This window comes from Vulpes vulpes, chromosome 15 (assembly GCF_048418805.1).
Source record: "Vulpes vulpes isolate BD-2025 chromosome 15, VulVul3, whole genome shotgun sequence".
In the NCBI taxonomy this organism is placed as follows: domain Eukaryota; kingdom Metazoa; phylum Chordata; class Mammalia; order Carnivora; family Canidae; genus Vulpes; species Vulpes vulpes.
Genome location: NC_132794.1, coordinates 44102238 through 44118422, shown reverse-complemented (window position 1 = coordinate 44118422; position 16185 = coordinate 44102238). Strand labels below are relative to the sequence as shown.

Sequence of the window (16185 nt, the reverse complement as noted above, 5' to 3'; positions counted from 1 at the left end):
GACAGGCTCGTTATAGGCAGAAGAGGTGCCAGGCAAGGTGAGTGACTGGTGACAACTCAGGAAGAGGCATTTTTTTGAAGATTTTTATTTAGGGGTGCCTGGATGGCTCAGTGGTTGAGCGTCTGCTTGGCTCAGGGTGTGATCCCGGGGTCCTGGGTTCGAGTCCCATTGGGCTCCCTACATGGATCCTGCTTCTCCCTCTGCCTAGGTCTCTGCCTCTCTCTGTGTGTCTCTCATGAATAAATAAAAACTTTAAAAAAGATTTTTATTCAACAGAGAAAGGGAGCATGAGCAGAGGAAGGGGCAGAAGCAGACCCCCCGCAGAGCAGAGCCCCCCCCCCCGCCCCCGCTCCCAATGTGGGATGGAAAACCTCCAACTATGGCAACCTAAGGCCATCTGGTGTTGGGGAACTAGGCTTCATCAATCACAGGCATTGGGGACAGTCCAGAATCAGTAGATGCTGGTTATGGTAAAAGCAGCAGGGCAACCTGCAAGAGATTTTTTACAAGATTGCCACCAAGAAAGTTTTACAAATGGTAACTCAGTAAGTTCTTAGCTATCCAAAAGAATTTAGCTGTCCTCACATAGGTCTCCTAGGGTGTCGGGATATGGCTGTTGGACAGAAGTTATGAATCATGTCTTTCCTTGGAAGAGTTTCTGTGAGAGACTCAGAGGTAAGGACAGAAAACTCGGGCCCCTAACTTCAGGAGGGACTTGCTTATGCTTTTAATGCTTTCTTAACTATATATAAAAAAATACACCGCCTTTCCTTGCCCCACCTCTACACTATTCTTCATAAAGCAGCCGTTTCTTGGATGGTATTTTTACTTATGGAGAAAAGGGAGAAAGGTTAAGAGTCTGTTGTTAGACTTTTCCTTTAGGCATCCTCAGAGAGTGCTGAAATGAAAGGTAGATGAAGGGAGTCATAGGTTTCTGATCACACTGTTAAATACCATTTTGCTAAATGAGCCCTCGTAACTAACTCCTTGGTTGGTTTCCTGAGATTTCAGAGAGCTCTTGACCAGGCATTATGTTATATAAGGGTTTTGTCTAAAAACACATATAAGGAGCTCCTGGTTGGCCCAGTTGGTAGAGCATATGACTCTTGACCTCAGGGTTGTGAGTTCAAGCCCTATGCTGGATGTTGAGATTACTTAAAAATAAAATCTGACCAAAAAAAAATATACATAGGATAGGATTCCAATAACTGTCCTCAAGAGGTAACATTTATCACACTTATGGCACAACAGGCAGTGTCGCAGCCCTTTTACACAGAGGTTTGATGTTCACAAGCAACCTATGACTGTCCCCATTTCACAGAATTAAAAAAAAAAGACACCAAAAGGGAGGCTTTGAACTCCAGGGGCTGGGTCTGTGGCTTGTACTTGCAACCACTCTACGAGACTGTCTCTTACTATGCCTTGTATTTATACAACAGTTTATAACAGTCATTCAACTTTGAAAAATATTTACAACACCTGGAAGAGAGCTGAGCAGGGGCCTGGAATGCGGGCGACTCATCAAAAGCCCAGTATAGGAGTTGAGATCCATCTGTCTACAAGGAATAATTCTTCAAGTACAAAGTCAATCATTTCACACTAAAAAGTTTATCTAGCTACTCATTTCGATTTAAGTGTCACCATGTTTAGGAAGTATATGAAAAAGCAACTTATAATTCAGGTAAAAGAAATTAAAATGATTACATTTGAGGGAACATATTTAAAGCATCTGACAATCAGTAAAGTAAACAAGGGAATGAGAATTACTGAATCACTGCATACAGTGCAGAGAAGAGAATGGTTTCCTCGCTGTGAGGGGATTGAGAAGTTATGGAGCAGAATCTAAACACGAGGAAAGAGGAGTGAATCCAGAACACTGCCTCAGCCTGTTCATATAAATGGAAATAAACAGCTGGAATAAGTTATGAGGAAGACTGAGGGAAGCAACCAGTCTAAGTGAGCCTATCAGGTAGAGATTGGTTTTCCCAGAAAAGAAGGTTCAGGCTTGTTAAGTGGGGTTGATGCAGTGAACTCCAAAGGCCCATCCTTGCTCCGAAAATACCGCTAGTGTAGAGATGTAGCTTATGATTGTGGCACTAACTTGGCTTCTCTATTTTCAGCTCTATAAGAAAATCACCACCTATTAAAAAAAAAATCAGTATGCTTGTTATCTCTTTTGCTAATATAGAAGGGAAGGGTGGTGGGATTCATATACTATTACAAAATTTGCCTCTACTACATAGAATAAAGGACACTCATGAGTTTGACCTAATATTCCCCTTCTCAGAGCTGAATCTCCATGATTACATTAAAAAAAAAAAAAAAAAAAGGATTGTAGATTGTAGCTGCACTACAGTTCTACAATATAAATCTGGATTGACACACCAATAATTTTTTCCCCCAAGGATTTTGTTTGAGAGCGAGCAGGAGAGTGCAAGCGCGCCCAGGCATGAGTGCAGGTAGGGCCAGAGGGAGAAGCAGACTCCCCTCTGAGCAGGGAGCCCAAAGTGGGGCTCCATCCCAGGACCCTGGGATCATGACCTGAGCCAAAGGCAGATGCTTAACCGACTGAGTCACCCAGGTGCCCCACAATTTTCAACCGCGAGATAACAAGGGGACTTAGGGAGTGATTTGATGAGCTTTTCATGTTTCTTGTTCAGGAAGGTCTTCAAACAAAAATAATTGTATTAAAAAAAAAATAATTGTATTGATTCAAATCTTTGTTTCCAACCCTAGATCTTTTACTTCAATTCACAGGCAAATTAAAAACAAAAACAAAAACAAAACAACAACAACAAAAAACTCTTCTCCAAAAGAAAAATCCTAGCACAGAATATATATATTCTAAGTTTTTTCTCTTTCTCCTTTTGAGTTGCTGTGTGGGCTCTGGGCTCTTTTCTGAGGATGTGTGCAGACATGTGGCTGTTGGAAGCCAATTGTTTCGCCATCAAAAAGACTTGCATGTGGTTTTTATGAAGGGTGCATTCTTAAACACACAGTTCAGGATGGCAGAGAAATCTAAAACATCTTGTAATTGTTTTAAAATAAACTCTTCCACTATTTATTTAGTTTTAATCTGCATGTTGTAGATTGGTTATGCACTTGTTAATCACTGTTGTATGTATCTCAAGACAGAGTTGTAAATAACTTTTCAGTCCAAGTGAAATATGCTTGCACATGTTTATATGCAAAATGTGTGTATTTATGCCTATGTGTAAATATGTGTACAATAATAATAGATTAGTGATCATATAATATAGCATCATAAGGTTCTGGCACTATGGTCAATTTAATATACAAAGCAAATATTCTTTTTCTGCAGTTTCTAGAGATGAAATAAAAATATTAACTTGGTTGCTTCATTTACTCCCTTGCTTGGCAGGTCTGGGTTTGCAAAACGAAATGACTAAAGCAAGAGAACACTGCTTACGAATACTCCCTCGATTTGTAGATCTCGGTTATTAAAAATGCAATCTAGCTCTTCGTAACATCAACTCACTAGAATTTTGATAATAAGTTAAAATATAAATACTCATTCATGTCAGGCCCTTATGCCACATAGAAAATAAACAGAAAATACATTATTTTGAAGAAAAGTTAAAATGTATATAAATATACAACCACAACCACCTGAAATTCTCCTTGATGTTTATATAAGTTGGCATTTTCATGTCGACATTAAATTGCCTGGAAAAGTGCTTAATTTCCACTCTACTTTGTCCTGGGTTGGATATGCTTAGATGCCATACTTAGAGTCTGCAGCCCGTCATGAATCTCTTCTCACAGGAGGAAAACAGATGAGCAGGATAGAAACCAATGGCAAAAACTCTTTTGTCTTTCATCTGCTGTCTTTAATACCTGTTTCCTTGAAGAAATGCTAATTTCTGGGACTGGGTCAGCCCCTCTGCATTTCATTTGTCAGAAATGGACACGCGCGTGCGCGCACACACACGAATCTGCACATAAGCTTGTGCATGGCTTCACAGGATAGGGCAAGCTCATGTGGTCAGGACCAGCTCTGTCCATGGCACCTGTGTTCCAGTTCTTCTGTGTATAAAATGGGTGCTGATGAAGAACTGGCAAATAGAAAATAAAAGGGAATCAAAACACAACCTGGGGATAGTCAGGTATTGAGATAAGAATTATCCCCTAATCTTTATCCAAAACGTCTTCTGAAGGTAATAATTCTGAGCAGGGTTTAGCAGACATTTTCTGTGAGGACACAGTTATTGGGCACAAGGATCCTAGAAAATGTTTCTTTTGCATGTGAATATTTTAAAAATGTAAAGAGCATCAACCCGTGTCCCCTGTAAGTTGCCTGTGATGAACAAGGTCAGTGGACCAAATGGTTTTCCCTTAAAGGTGTTTGATCAATACTTTGCAACTTGAAACGAAACAAAACAAGCCCACTAAACTACACAAAGCCCGTGAATCCATCCTGCGTAGAGACAAGTCACAAGAGACTTTTCCGCTTCTTAAATAGCTTATAACTCAAATTTTAATAAAATGTGAATAGATTTTGTTCCTACATTAAGTGTAAAACAGAAGTTATCAACTGAATACACAAAACACTCAAAGGTCCACAGCAAAAGAATAAGTTCAACGACCTGGTATTCTTAAAGTCTTCTAGACAAGGAGAGTTCTCAGCTAAGCTGCATTTATTCATATAATGGCCCTTTTAATTCTCTCATTATAGATTTACCTTTTGAGGTGAGAGTGGGATTAGGGGCCAGAATCACACAAAGAAGTGGTGGGATCAGATGCATATTGAGATTATTTCGTTATGAAATGGGGGGATCACTTAAGTCTGATAGCCTTGGTTTCTGTTTAAAATGAGGACACATGGAGTGGACAGCACATCCTCAAATGGGAAGAATAGAGAAATACCAAACACCTAAACCCTAAAAGTCACAAAGTACCCAAGCACATGTTTACTTTGAAAACATTTAAGTACTATGAATAAGAGGACACTTCAGGGGGACCTTGGGTGCAAATTCTATCCATCTAGAATTTATACCCCAGTCTCCTTTTAAAAGTTGGGGTACTTTACAAAATTAGTTGTGTGAATTATTACATTTTCTCAGTTATTTCCCCAGGGAAACATTTCAAAGGCAAATCCATCATTTCAACTGATTTAGTGTTTGATGCCAGAGAACTTATAATTGATAGGACAACCAAAATGGTTAGTGATCACCATACTGGTAAAGCCTGGGCTGACGACACAAATAGACGAACTGGTCAACATCCAACACAGACTACCACGGACTTCCTCTAATAAATTTCGAGCTTACTTCTCAACTTTACATTTCTAACTTTCTGAATATTACAATTTAGTCATGTGCTATAAAATATAAAAAGTTTTCTTATATAAATATTGCCTACTGCAAATAGGTTTTGTCACATAGTCTTAGTATTAAGTAGAGGGGGAATGGGGTCTCCTTTCCTTGGCTCAGTTCTCGAAAGATTACAAGGTAATCCAGAGTTCAGTCAGACGTTTATCTTAAGGCACAAAGAGATTTATGGGTTCTGGATATATAAAAGTCTGCTTAAAATAAAAAAAAATATTGGAATTTTCATCTTTGGCAAAGTCAAATAACTAAAGGATTAAGGCTGATACATGTTGCCCTATAAATCTATCGTTGACCAAATGTGACACAATGCTTCAGGTATGTCAAATTCCAACTTTCTCTAAATGGGTAGTTAAAATTTTCTCTCACAATAAATACTTCACGATAAGAAAAATCTTGTCGGCTACCAACACAGTCCTCAAAAGCAAACTTTCCAATTGTACAGATCTACAAAGGTAGGTCAATGCTGGAAAGGGAGGGGAAATTAGAAGTTGGAACCTTCTGGGTCATTAGCAAAAATAAAATAAAATAAAATAAAAGGCCATGTAATGGAATACAGTTAAACAGTTCTTAGAAAAAAATAAAATATAACCTGGCCTTGCAGTTATCAAACACTTCCAGAATATATAAGGGCAGCTTGTATATTAGCAGCCCACAGGGGTTAGCCAGTAAGTACCACCTGAGCAGATACAGGACCGCAGGGATGAATATCACTGTAGAGCTCCTGCCCCAGGAGATGCTGGGAGTGATAACGTGCATTTGGAAAAAGAAATCCTTTGCTGTAACCCTTAGTCATATTGGGAACGAGAGTTACTTTTAAAGGGGAGAAGATAAGGGGCACCTAGATGGCTCAGTGGTTGAGCATCTGCCTTTGGCTCAGGGCGTGATCCCAGGGTCCTGGGATCGAGTCCCACATTGGGCTCCCTATAGGGAGCCTGCTTCTCCCTCTGCCTGTGTCTCTGCCCCTCTCTCTGGGTCTCTCATGAATAAATAAAACCTTAACAAAAATAAAGAGGGAAAAGATGAGCCTTAAAAGTATGCCCAAATTGCATATCCTGAAGAGCCAGTTGTAGAGGTTCTGCTATTTGGAATCTAGGTTTTCCAGATTGTTACAGGGAGAGGATGCAGTGGCTTAAGATCTGGTAGGAAGCACCAGTCCCCCCGCTGGAAGGGATGCTACTGGTGTCTGTGGTCACGAAGCGAGCTGGGCAGGGATTGGTGGCGGCCAAGGAAAACTAAACATCCAGGAGCCAATTGCTGCACGCAGGTGGCTCTCGAGTCCTTTAAATACAATCAGTTTAGGTTAGGCTTTTGTTTACAGTAGCTTTTATCTATAAGATAAGGTTGTAAAAATGTCAAAGTGAAGTACTACCATTCCTGGCAGTATCTCAGCAGGTTCATCTGTTTTACTTCTTCCTACCTTTCCAAATACCTTAAGGTGTTTAAGATGAGTGAAAAGATATCAAACTATTAAAGTGAACTGTATTTGTGTATGACACAGGGATTTGCACCCGGTGAACCACTGCGGTGCCTGTGTTGTTCCCAAGTGCGGCAGGAGGAGCCTGCGGGTGCTCCTCACTGCTCTACTCTTCAACATATCAGCTCTACAGAATGATCTTTATATGCCCTTTTCAATAGTGTGCCTTTAAGAAAGAGGGGAGTCTGATGGCTGTAAGTCGGGGTAAGGCTTGGAAACAGAGAATTGGGCTCGGGGAAAGAATATAGCAAATGTTCTCATTTTATTGTTTAAACTGAACTTTGAAGGTCAATGGTCTAGTTACAAAAATTTCAGTTTAAGCCCAGAAAGATCCAACCTGATGTGTTTAAAGGCATTTTTTAGTTAATGGATCCGTAAAATGAGGCTGAACTGGGAAAGTGGGTGATGGGAGTGGGGAGCTCCAAGAGTGTGAAAAGCACCCCTCTCCCCCTGGGCCAGCTGCAGACGCAGGGCAAGGTGGTAGGCAGGATGGCCATGAGCAGCAGATCCACGAGAGGGCAGGTCGGCTGGTGGGGACCTGCCAACAGACCTTAACGCTGGAGAGGGTGGCAGGCTCTCTGGGGTATGTTAGGGTTAGGATAGTCTCCACTGGGTGGACCCTCACCTGTCATTCTTTGGGTTTTGAGTCATTCTCCAGGTCTGGGCTTCGTGAGTAATCATTCTGTTTGATCCGCTTCCCAAGACAACTAAAGTAAGGCATTCTGGTGAACATAATGCGCTGCGGTTAACCTCGTTTCTGGCTCTGCTCACCTAGAGTCAAAGAATGCTCGACTCATCTATGGGTATGGTCCCCATCTTTGTGAGTGGCAGGGGATGGAGACAGTTTGATTATTACTTCCTTGAGTACAATAATACCACTGATAATCCTATTTACAGTCACCATAACCATCGTCCTAGTCCTAGCAGTAGCTGGTACTTGCGGAGCCATCACTATGTGCCAGCTACTCTTCTGAGCTCTTTGCACACGTAGTCTCATTTAAAACCAAAGCTCCATGAGTAGCTAATAGGAGTTCTTATATTTTAATGTTGAGAAAACTATTAGAGCTCCACTAGACAGATCACAGGGACAATGAAGAGAACTAACACAGGAGTGCTTTCTTAGGCCTGCTGCTGTGCCTACCACTTCACACAAGTCATTGCGCTTAAAACCTGCAATGAGCTGATGAGGTCAGAAGCACCAAGTGCCATTTTACCAAAGGGGGGAAAAACACTGATGCAGAGGTGAGGTGCCATATCATACAAGGAATAAAGCTCCAAGGTGGCCACAATGCCAACCCACATCAGTCCCAAGTTGACCTCCCTCACACTGTTTTTCTTTAAAGATTTATTCATGAGAGACATAGAGACAGAGGCAGAGACACAGGCAGAGACACAGGCAGAGGGAGAAGCAGGCTCCTCTTGGGGAGCCCAATGTGGGACTCAATTCCGGGACCCCAGGGTCATGACCTGAACCAATGGCAGATGCTCAATCGCTGAGTCACCCAGGTGCCCTCCTCACACTGTTTTGTGCTTGGGGCTCCCCCTCAATACTTTCTCAAACCCTTAAGAGAACATCACTCCAAACCCCTTCCCACCCCCATCTCTAGTTAAGCTCCTGTATGTGTAGCTTCAACACAAGCTCTGTACGACAGGACTCTTCCACACGGTACAAGTCCTTCGTCTGCCAGACAATGTGGGTGCTGGAAGATGATCATCTTCATGGATCTCCCGTTTTTAATTCCCTGTGTCCTCCTGGTCTATCTAGAAAGCAGGCATAATAGCCTTGAAATCCTGGAGCCACAGTGGATTTGAGAATAAGCTTCACAATACTTTCCCTTGTGTATGTCCATTGCTGCCCCATTACAAGAATTCTTACCCAAGGGTAGAATCTAATAAAGAAACTTCCCAACCCTTGTTCCCCCCTTCCCAATCCATGAATGGGTAAATTTATGGCCGGAGGTCTGGAAATAAACCCACTTACAAGAAGAAAACTGGATAGTCCAGTACTCATCAAGGCAGGGCCAGAAGTACCTCACCCAGACTCACTGCCAGGGGAGAAAAGTCAAAAGGGGGGAACCAATGGGTATGACATGTGAGTTGAGAGTCGAACATCTCCTGCTTTATAACTAAACTAGATGCTTCTCTAAGCCAGGAGGCAGGAAAGGTCACCTCACAGTCATTCCTGCCTTTAGAAAGAAAGGCGGGTCAGCATCATGTGACCAGGAGAAACTACTCCAAAAGAGATTTGATAGAAAACCAGGTGATGTCAGTGATTTAAATTTAAATATGGGGGATCCCTGGGTGGCTCAGCAGTTTAGCGACTGCCTGCCTTTGGCCCAGGGCGTGATCCTGGAGTCCCGGGATTGAGTCCCACGTTGGGCTCCCTGCATGGAGCCTGCTTCTCCTTCTGCCAGTGTCTTTATCTCTCTCTGTGTCTCTCATAAATAAATAAATAAATAAATAAATAAATAAATAAATAAATAAATCTTTAAAAAATAAATAAATAAATTTAAATATAAGTTCCTGTTCATGACCTGACATTGCTGTGTCAGTTTCCATATTCAGGCCCCGGGTTACATGACAAGAGGGGCTGCGCACCCCAATGCCAGGCCAGGGTCTTGGAACCTCATTGTACTAATCCTTAACTACCTCCTGTTAAGTTTTAGTCTTCACAAGGCTCTTAGCTTAGTAGTTCATCTTTTAACAAATGATTATTTAAAAAAGCAAAACAAAACAAAAATGGGCCCCTGGGTGGCTCAGTGGTTGAGCATCTGCCTTTGGCCCAGGGCGTGATCCTGGAGTCCTGGGATTGAGTCCCGCATCAGGCTCCTCGCAGGGACCCTGCTTCTCCCTCTACCTGTGTCTCTGCCTCTGTTTCTCATAAATAAAATCTTAATAAGAATAGCCTTGAGTAAAACAAACAAACAAAGAATAGCCTTGAGTATCTTAAACTAATATTTAAAGACTGTAGAGAGATGATAAAGGAAACTTCTGACTCAGGAAACAAAAGGTGGCTGCTGTTTGAGATTCCCCTGACAACAGTAACACAAAGCAAACATTTGGGACCCCAAGGCTTGCCCTTAAAGTGGATGGGGACCTCACAGTAGGTCTTCAGGAAGCCCAGGAGCAAGCACCCAGTTTCTTTTCCTTTTTTTTTTTTTTTAAGATTTTATTTATTTATTCATGAGAGATACACATACAGAGAGAGAGAGAGAGAGGCAGAGACACAGGCAAAGGGAGAAGCAGACTCCATGCAGGGGGCCGAAGGACTCGATCCCAAGTCCCCGAGATCACGACCTAAGCCAAAGGCAGACACTAAACTGCTGAGCCACCCAGGGATCCTCAAACACCCGGTTTCTAAAATGTGGCCAGTTCCTTTGTTTTCTTGTGGTTGAGAAGCTGCTTTATTGGACAACTGTAGGAAAGAAACATTAGATGAAGGAATTTTTATTTATTTATTTTTTTAGTAACAGGTAAAGGATGATTCAACGGACAGGTCATGCTTCTGTGAACTCTGGTTCTGTCTTAAGACCACAGACGAGGGGCGCCTGGGTGGCTCAGTGGTTGAGTGTCTGCCTTTGGCTCAGGTTGTGATCCCGGGGTTCCAGGATCAAATCCCACATCGGGCTCCTTGCAAGGAGCTTCTTCCCTTTCTATGTCTCTGCCTCTCTCTGTGTCTCTCATGAATAAATAAAAAAATCTTTAAAAATATAAATAAAAAAAGATCGCAGATGAGAAACCCACCGTGCCTCCCTCAGGTGTTCCAGTCCCCACACAATGCTAGCCTCCTTCCTGTCCTCACTGCACAACACAGAGCGTCACCTTCTGCCTTCCCGAGAAGGGTCCACGATGACACGAACACAGCCACCGTCTTCTAGGTGCTCTTAGAAGTCGGGGAGACACACAAGTTCGGAGGCTGTGTGAGGAGGAGGAGGCCCATGTTGCCAGAGAACAGTGGCAGCCCGGAGGAGGTCAGGGAAGGCCTGGAGCAGAGGAGGCAACCTCTGGAATAAGTCTCTAAATCAAGGTTCACTGACTTCCAGCAGGGGGACAGGCACAGGCAGCCAGGGCAGCGACAGAGAGCATGGGGGCTTCTGAAGTGTTGCAGGACAGGTCGGAAGAGAACCAGAGAACCAGGCCTGTGGGCAGGGAGAAGCTGGGTGGGAGGTGGGTGGGGCGCTGAGGGCCTAGGGGCCCAGTCCCGCTGACCAGGGCCTTCTGAGGCCTTCTGAGACCGTCTGCCCCGGGGGAGGTTCCTCTTCCCACCGATCCCAGGGCAGGCGCACCAGCCCTTTGCCCCAGGGGGATCTGCTTTCCTGAAACCCAAATACCCGGGGCTGCATTTCCGTGTGCAATTTCTGAGCTAAATATTTACTTTTGTGGGGCCAAAGTATCTACTACAGCTCACTTATTTGGGGGTAAACACATTAGAGCAAAGTATACATTAAAACAACTCTCTCCCACTCCACCCACATTTCCACTCCATACAGAGGAAAGACTGCCATTCAAAAAAAAAAAAAAAACCCAAAACAACAACAACAAAAAAAACAAACCAGTAAAACTATCCTGAGGGCTCAACTTTCTGGAGTCCTTGGGACAAAGTCTGTTATGTAAACAGTCACAGCCTGGCTCTGCAGGGTTCCTCCAATTTGTATTCTTTGAGGAGGCTGCTGGCGTGAGGCGACCAGCTAAGCTTCCTTAGTGACTTACACAGCAACCTTATTTTTACTTAACAGGAGTCACTGGTGAAATTTTAGGAAGATAAGGACTTCCAAGAGTGAGTTGCCTTCTGGCTGTGTTTTTTTTTTTTTTTTTTTGATGAAAAGCCAAGACAAGGCAGCACTACGCAAACCTTTGGTTTTTACTTGGCCGACTCTGTGGCCTCTCAAATCGGCCTCAGGAAGGCCGCTGGGCCCGAGATGTGGTTGGACTGCACCGACTTGCAAGCAATCTGTCAGTGTGGAGAGGAGTCACCGAGGTTCTTTTAAACATTTCGCTGAACTTGTGGCTGTCTTCTCTAAGAGGCATTTCTGGCTGCACAGGCCTCGTCCTGGGTGACATGAGCTATGGAAGGAGGTCCCGCAGCCAGAGAGCTGGTCCACCCAGGCTGCCATTAACTGGTTGATAAGTGCTTATTTTTAGGGCTTGAACCAACAGGCCCTGCTGAGGCCACTGCAAGACAACTTTGGAAGTCATCTGTGAGTACCTCACGCGTGCCGAAGACCTTACTTTTTGTGCGGTGGTTGTGGTAGCTAAAGTCCTGCTCAGGCTAAGTACAGTTTAATGCCAAACCCAGAAAAACCCTACCCTTCTCCATTGTGAAAGAGGGTCAACGGCTAAAACAGATCCATGTCACTATTTAAAGAAACATTTGGGGAAGGAGAAGAAAAAGACCAACTAGCTGTGGCAACTGAGGGAGTCTAAGCTCTCATTCAACACTAGATATACTAAGTAACAAAAATTCCTGACTTAAAAGGAAGACTTTAAAGACTTACATAAACCCTAATTAGGCCTGCTATTATTTTTTCCAGTGTTTTATGTCAGCTCCACGCTCAGCATGGGACACAGTGCAGGGCTCGAACTCGTGACCCCGAGATTAAGACCTGAGCGGAGGTCAAGAGTCAGATACTTAACTGACTGAGCTACCCAGGTGTCCCCAGGCTTCCTATTTTTTAATGAGATATTTATGACTACAGACAGGCTACAAATGCCATGAAATATCTGGACTTGTAAGATTCACTTTGATTTACGGGACTTACAATTCTATGGGATTCAGAAGCAAAATGGCAAAGTAAACTGGTCTCTCATTGTCAGACACTAAACTTAAAAGATGTTACAGTTACAAATTTATTTATATCGGGATCCCTGGGTGGCGCAGCGGTTTGGCACCTGCCTTTGGCCCAGGGCGCGATCCTGGAGACCCGGGATCGAATCCCACGTTGGGCCCCTGGTGCATGGAGCCTGCTTCTCCCTCTGCCTGTGTCTCTGCCTCTCTCTCTCTGTGACTATCGTAAGTAAATAAAAATTAAAAAAGAATAAAAAGAAAATGTGTTTAAAAAAAAACAAATTTATTTATATCGGTTTAATGTTTATCACTTCCACAGAGACAGAATGTTCTATGAAAGCAGTACATGGTCTACCTCAGCATTACCTGGCGTTTAGCAGGGTATGGCACGTAGTAGACATTGAATAAATGTTTGTTAAATAAATGAATGGCAGGTAGAAGACTTATGGGGATAGCTTTGCACGGCTATTTCGCTTAGGTCTGGTCTAGAAATTGAACCTAATGGCAAATAGAATGAGCTGAATAGCTTAAAAAAAAGTGCTATTTCTTGCTTTACTTAATCATTTGCCTTTGTTTATTTCAAGAGTTTTCCTACTTCCCCAAGCAGGAGAGGCACTGGTTTCAACTAGCACAGCCAGAGGGAAGTTACTGCTTTTCACACTTTCCAGGTCTTCTCTCAGGGAGTTTGCTGGAATAGTTTTACAAGAAAAAATATGCGTGGGACTTCTTATCTTTTAAATTTTCATCTCAGTCTTTGTGGCAAGTAATATAGTAACCTCCAGCATGCCTTCCTTTTACCTTTCAGGTCAACACACATCCACTTCTAGCCAGATTTCTGCATAACAAACAGCCTGGGAAAAATGTATTTAGAATTTAGGACTAGGGAAGATTGCTAGCCAGCAACAGTCCCCATCAATTGCCAGAGTCTGTGCTTGAGGCTGAAGATCAAGGTGCTATTTTATTTAGATTTCCTAGAAAGACATCGAAGATCTCAGGAGACCAAAAGTCCGGTCTGTAAAGTTGTTACATCCACAATCAGATCAGCTGGGTTCCTAACGGGGACACATATGGCAATTTACCACCACAATTTCCACAGGGAAGCAACCCTTGTGCCTTCTGTCTATTTTCATGATCTATCCAACACAGATCAATCACCCTGAGCTCCTGACACGTTTATAATGCCCTTTAGGCTTATTTATGGACCAAGCGTACGTTTTACAGAAACAGACTACAGTCACATTTGAAAGAATTCTTTTATCTTACCCGAGACTATGCATTGGGTAATCTAGACTGGATGGCTCTTTAGTAGGAGTAAGAGTGCCCATGTCCTATTTTGAAGGCTCTTAACTATGATGCCTTCAGATGGTCAGATGCTCTTAAGCTCTCCAGCAGATAAGACATTTAAGAAGACGGAAATAATAACTTTCATGAGAAAGAAGGAGATCTTGTGTGGGCCACAATTTTAAGAGGAAGTCTTTTAGACTGGGATATTCAGACGTTGTTTTAATTTGAGAGATGGTTCACATAAAGGGCTTGTTCTCTTATTGAAACTCAATTTGTCAGGATTAATGCCACTCATTCGGCAAATATAAAACGTGTGTAGTAGTATAACAGCAAAAGTTCTCATTTTGTGCTTTCCTTTTGCTTAGGCTATTTATGAACTTAAAAAAATATATGCCATGAAAAACAAAAGAGGTCATTTTTTTTTTAAAGTGCTTACTATAATTTGATTACATTTAAAATGTTTCAGAATCTATTTATTCTAAAGGATTGAACATAATCAGCTCAAGAAAACGGTTTACAATTTTGGGACCCTTCAATGTGTGTGTGTGTGTGTATGTGTGTGTGTGTGTGTGTGTGTGTAGGGGAGACAGAGAGGTTAAGTTTCTTCAGGCAACTATATATAAAATTACCCAAAGTGAAAGGACAGTAATTATCCAGGGAATTGAGGCACTAGGGACAGGCAGTGTAGGACATTTTGGACTTCTGCAGCCACTTTACTTACATTTTGGAAAACAAGAGAAAAAAGAAAAGCATAGTGTTTTAGTTTGCTAATCTGAGTAAGGCTAAAAGGAAGATATCTGGATTAAATGACCAAGTAAATTGTAAAGGTACTTTCTGTCCCCCCACCCCCCACCCCGGACGTGAGAAAATAACACCAATCACATTCACGGACATTTTAGGCTTTCTACAAGAACATGGATCTTTTATTAGAGAGGATGAGGTATTCAGCAAAACTAAGTGAGTTCCAGAGACTTAGGGGCAAGATGCTGGAGTTTAGGATGGAAGTCTGATTTATCTAGGGAGAGCAGAGGAACCCTGGAAAGTTCTGTTGCACTGTTTTACCCTCCAGTCCCTATTATATTTGTGACTTTTCCAGTGGAGTTAGACGGGAGTTCTTATGTTGTCCATCTTCACTCTTATAAGGAGATCAAAAGATTCAGTATTATTCAGAGTGTTTATTTTTTTTTTTAATTTTTATTTATTTATGATAGTCACAGAGAGAGAGAGAGAGAGGCAGAGACATAGACAGAGGGAGAAGCAGGCTCCATGCACCGGGAGCCTGATGTGGGATTCGACCCCGGGTCTCCAGGATCGCGCCCTGGGCCAAAGGCAAGCGCCAAACCACTGCGCCACCCAGGGATCCCTATTCAGAGTGTTTAAATGCTACATTTGATGTAATCATCAAGTGTTATTAAAATACAGTCAGGTAATAATTTTGTTTTAAAACGAATGGAGATATTTTACCTTTTGATGCCATCACTTCTGACAATCTATTTCTCACTCTGTATTCATAGACCTTTAAATTCTATACAACAGGATTTTTTTTTATCAGGCATCCCAAAATATCCAAAAGTAACACGGATGTCTAGCAGATTGTACTAGTTTGTTTAAGAAAATTTTTTAAGAATCATGTCTGAGTTCAAACTATTCAGGTTTTTTTAAAAAAAAATATTCAGTTTTTAAGGTCATTGTTTCTCTTTAAATGTGGGGCAGCATTTTACCTTTTTAGGTAAGTATATTGGCCTCTGTCCAGTTTAATAACTAAGTTGTTTAATTCCTATCAAAAAGGGATCCCTGGGTGGCGCAGCGGTTTGGCGCCTGCCTTTGGCCCAGGGCGTGATCCTGGAGACCCGGGATCGAATCCCACGTCAGGCTCCCGGTGCATGGAGCCTGCTTCTCCCTCTGCCTGTGTATCTGCCTCTCTCTCTCTCTGTGACTATCGTAAATAAATAAATTTAAAAAAAAATCATATCAAAAAGTATAAATATAATCATGCTCCTAATTTACAAAGGGAAATATGAGAGGTCATACATGCTATCTGATGTTGGTCTTTTAAGGATTCCTACAGCGACACACTGGAAATGAAATTAAAAGGACCCATAACATTTTTCAAACAGAAATCAGTCCTTAAGTGACAGAACTGATTCTATCTATAGTACAAATAAAATCTGTTTCAGTATTAGTAAAAGGTGTAAAGATGTATATAGGCTAAGTGCTAGGCCAAGAACATAGCAACTTATTTAATATTAGCTAACTTGATAGATTATGTGAGTTAAATGCATATTCCCTAT

The 16185-nt window shown here is 42.2% G+C and overlaps 1 protein-coding gene across 7 annotated transcripts in view; it reads right to left on the bottom strand.

Annotated features, from left to right (window-relative positions):
* CDIN1 (CDAN1 interacting nuclease 1) overlaps positions 1-16185 on the bottom strand; it is a 229574-nt gene that overhangs the window by 26397 nt on the left and 186992 nt on the right. Inside the window, exon 11 of one of the 7 annotated variants that reach the window (XM_072738211.1) lies at positions 1210-4076. The exons of the other annotated variants lie outside the window; for them this stretch is intronic. Within the exon in view, the coding sequence (XP_072594312.1) occupies positions 4007-4076 (70 nt within the window). The 3' untranslated portion in view covers positions 1210-4006. Of the gene's footprint in view, positions 1-1209; positions 4077-16185 lie in introns of those variants that run through there. 7 annotated transcript variants of the gene reach the window in all.